Source organism: Apodemus sylvaticus, chromosome 7 (assembly GCF_947179515.1).
Source record: "Apodemus sylvaticus chromosome 7, mApoSyl1.1, whole genome shotgun sequence".
NCBI classification, from domain to species: Eukaryota; Metazoa; Chordata; class Mammalia; order Rodentia; family Muridae; genus Apodemus; species Apodemus sylvaticus.
Window position 1 is genome coordinate 90250708 of NC_067478.1, and position 2442 is coordinate 90253149.

General features: G+C 34.9%; 1 protein-coding gene across 1 annotated transcript; it reads right to left on the minus strand.

Annotated features, from left to right (window-relative positions):
• Positions 1-1289: 1289 nt before the first annotated feature.
• LOC127689985 (olfactory receptor 1537-like) lies at positions 1290-2234 on the minus strand. The gene has a single exon (XM_052189557.1). It carries the CDS (start codon positions 2232-2234, stop codon positions 1290-1292), a length of 945 nt encoding a protein of 314 aa, XP_052045517.1.
• Positions 2235-2442: the final 208 nt, after the last annotated feature.

Sequence of the window (2442 nt, forward strand, 5' to 3'; positions counted from 1 at the left end):
AACAAACAAACAAACAAAACCAAAAAATCCTCTCATTCACTGGCGATGGAATTGTAAACAGATGTGGCTGCTTTCAAACTCACTGTGGTGATTTAAATAAGAAACTAGGAAAGGAAATACATATATACTTGAGTAAATAAGTAAATAAATAAACACATTTTTTACCATAGGCTCTTGCAATTCCATTCTTTGACCTATGACACAAGGACTTTATTTGGACAATAAATACGATGATTAAATCCCAATCAATAGGGAAACTTCATGGCTAGTTCTCCAAACCTAGTCAACTCTGTTTCTGCTGAGAATATGAAACCTAGAAGAGAATCTCATAGTGACAACTAAACAAACTAGTAAAATCCCTACATGCTTCCTTAGTATTTATCATGTCACCCACAGAAATGTAAGTCTTTACGTCAGATGAAGACAATTACAGAACTCCATAACTGTCTAAATAGAGGGAACAACTGATGGTAGAACAATGGCCATAATTCATCCGTCTACAATACAACTTCCCTGATTAAAGCTCAGAAAACATTTTTGGAAGAAAATAAAAGAATATTCTAATAAACAGAGTAGAAAGAAGGCTGTATTCATAGTAGAATTTCTAAGCATGACAGGAAAGAGGGACGATAATCCTCAACAATACACTTAGCTAAAAAGAAAGCAAAAATGATATCACATGAAATTCCAATATAAAACAGGAAAAACACATGGACTGCATTTCTAGATGGAGAAATGGTGAAATTAATTATAACTGAGCACAGGAACAGACTTCTTATGTGTATGTATGAATGAAAGGAAATGAAGACATTAATTTATAAGACAGCAGAGGAAGCATGGAAGTGGACTGCTGGGAGATGAGGGAAATGATGTAATTATAGCCTGTACATATAAAACTGTCAAAATGAAATACAAATTAATAAAATTATCTTTTGTCATAATTAAAATGTTTATCATTTTAAAGGCAATTTTATGAAATATGCAGAAAAATATATTTACACACATGTATTCATATATGTGTGTATATTTGTATATATGAGATGGACTATTAACTATGGCTATAAAGTTCCATGTCTTCCTTGCTATTTGTTTACATTGCTTATTCTGAGACACTTATAAGATATTAGATGCTTAAACTTTAAGATAAAATTTGTAATACTATAACATATTAAAGATTCCTATCTACTGAAAAATAATAATGTAAGCTAGGATAAAATAAATATTTCCAATCTGTCCTTGGTTTTTTGTAAGCACTTTGCTGTAATAAATAATGTTCACATGACTTCTGCTTACATAAATTCTTTTCTTTCTAGTATTTTCTTCAATGCAACACTGACATCCTTATTCCTCAGGCTGTAGATCAAGGGGTTCAGCATGGGTACAACAATAGTATAAAACACAGATGACACTTTCCCTTGGTCCATCGAACTCACTGATGAAGGCTGTAAATACATGAATGCAACAGAACCATAGAAGATAGCAACAGCAGACATATGGGAACTGCAAGTACTGAAGGCCTTGGACCTGCCTTCTGTGGAGTGAATGCGGAGGATGCTGGCAATGATGAAGATGTAGGAAGTAATAATGATCATAAATGGGGCACAGACATTCAGTGTGCCAAAAAACAGAATCAGCATTTCATTGATATAGGTATTAGAGCATGCAAGCTCCAAGAGGGGAAGAAAATCACAGAAATAGTGATTGATCACATCTAATTTGCAGAAATGAATCCTAAACATGAAGCCTATGTTTACTGATGCACAGAACACAGCAAACATATATACCCCTGAAATCAGAGAACAGTAAATCTGATAGGACATGGTTGCATTGTAAAGCAATGGGTTTAAAATTGCAACATAGCGGTCATATGCCATTGCAGCTAATGTGTAACTCTCTGCAGTTCCAAAAATGATGACAAAGTAGAGCTGTGTTAAGCATTCAGAGTAGGTGATGAGGTTCTTCTCTGTCAGAAAGCTCACCAGCAGTTTAGGGGTGACAACTGTCGATTGACAAAAGTCAATGAAGGACAGACTGCTGAGGAAAAAGTACATGGGTGTGTGTAGGTTGGAACTGAGTCCAATCACTATAATCATGCCCAGAATCCCTCCCACGGTGAACAGATAGATTCCTGTGAAGAGAACAAATAGGGGTAGCTGGAGTTCTGGCTTCTCTGAGAGCCCAGCCAAGAAGAACACTGTCACTGTGCAGTGGTTACCTGCTGTCATGTCTTCCATTCTTATCCTGCAGGAGTAAAACAATCATAGGCCTGTTAGACTAAATTCATTATTCTTATCCAAGTAAACAACATACCTGTATAAAGTATTTCTCCTTTAGGACACCTTTGTCGTGTATGCAATTGCCTTAACTAGAACATTTTAGTTGAAAAAATTATCTCTTACTGTTTTTAAAGGTATACTTAAAATTAAAATTGTACTTCATATA

Coding starts and splice junctions, on each gene's coding strand:
- LOC127689985 (XM_052189557.1), bottom strand. CDS start 2,234: ATGGAAGACATGACAGCAGGTAACCACTGCACAGTGACAGTGTTCTTC.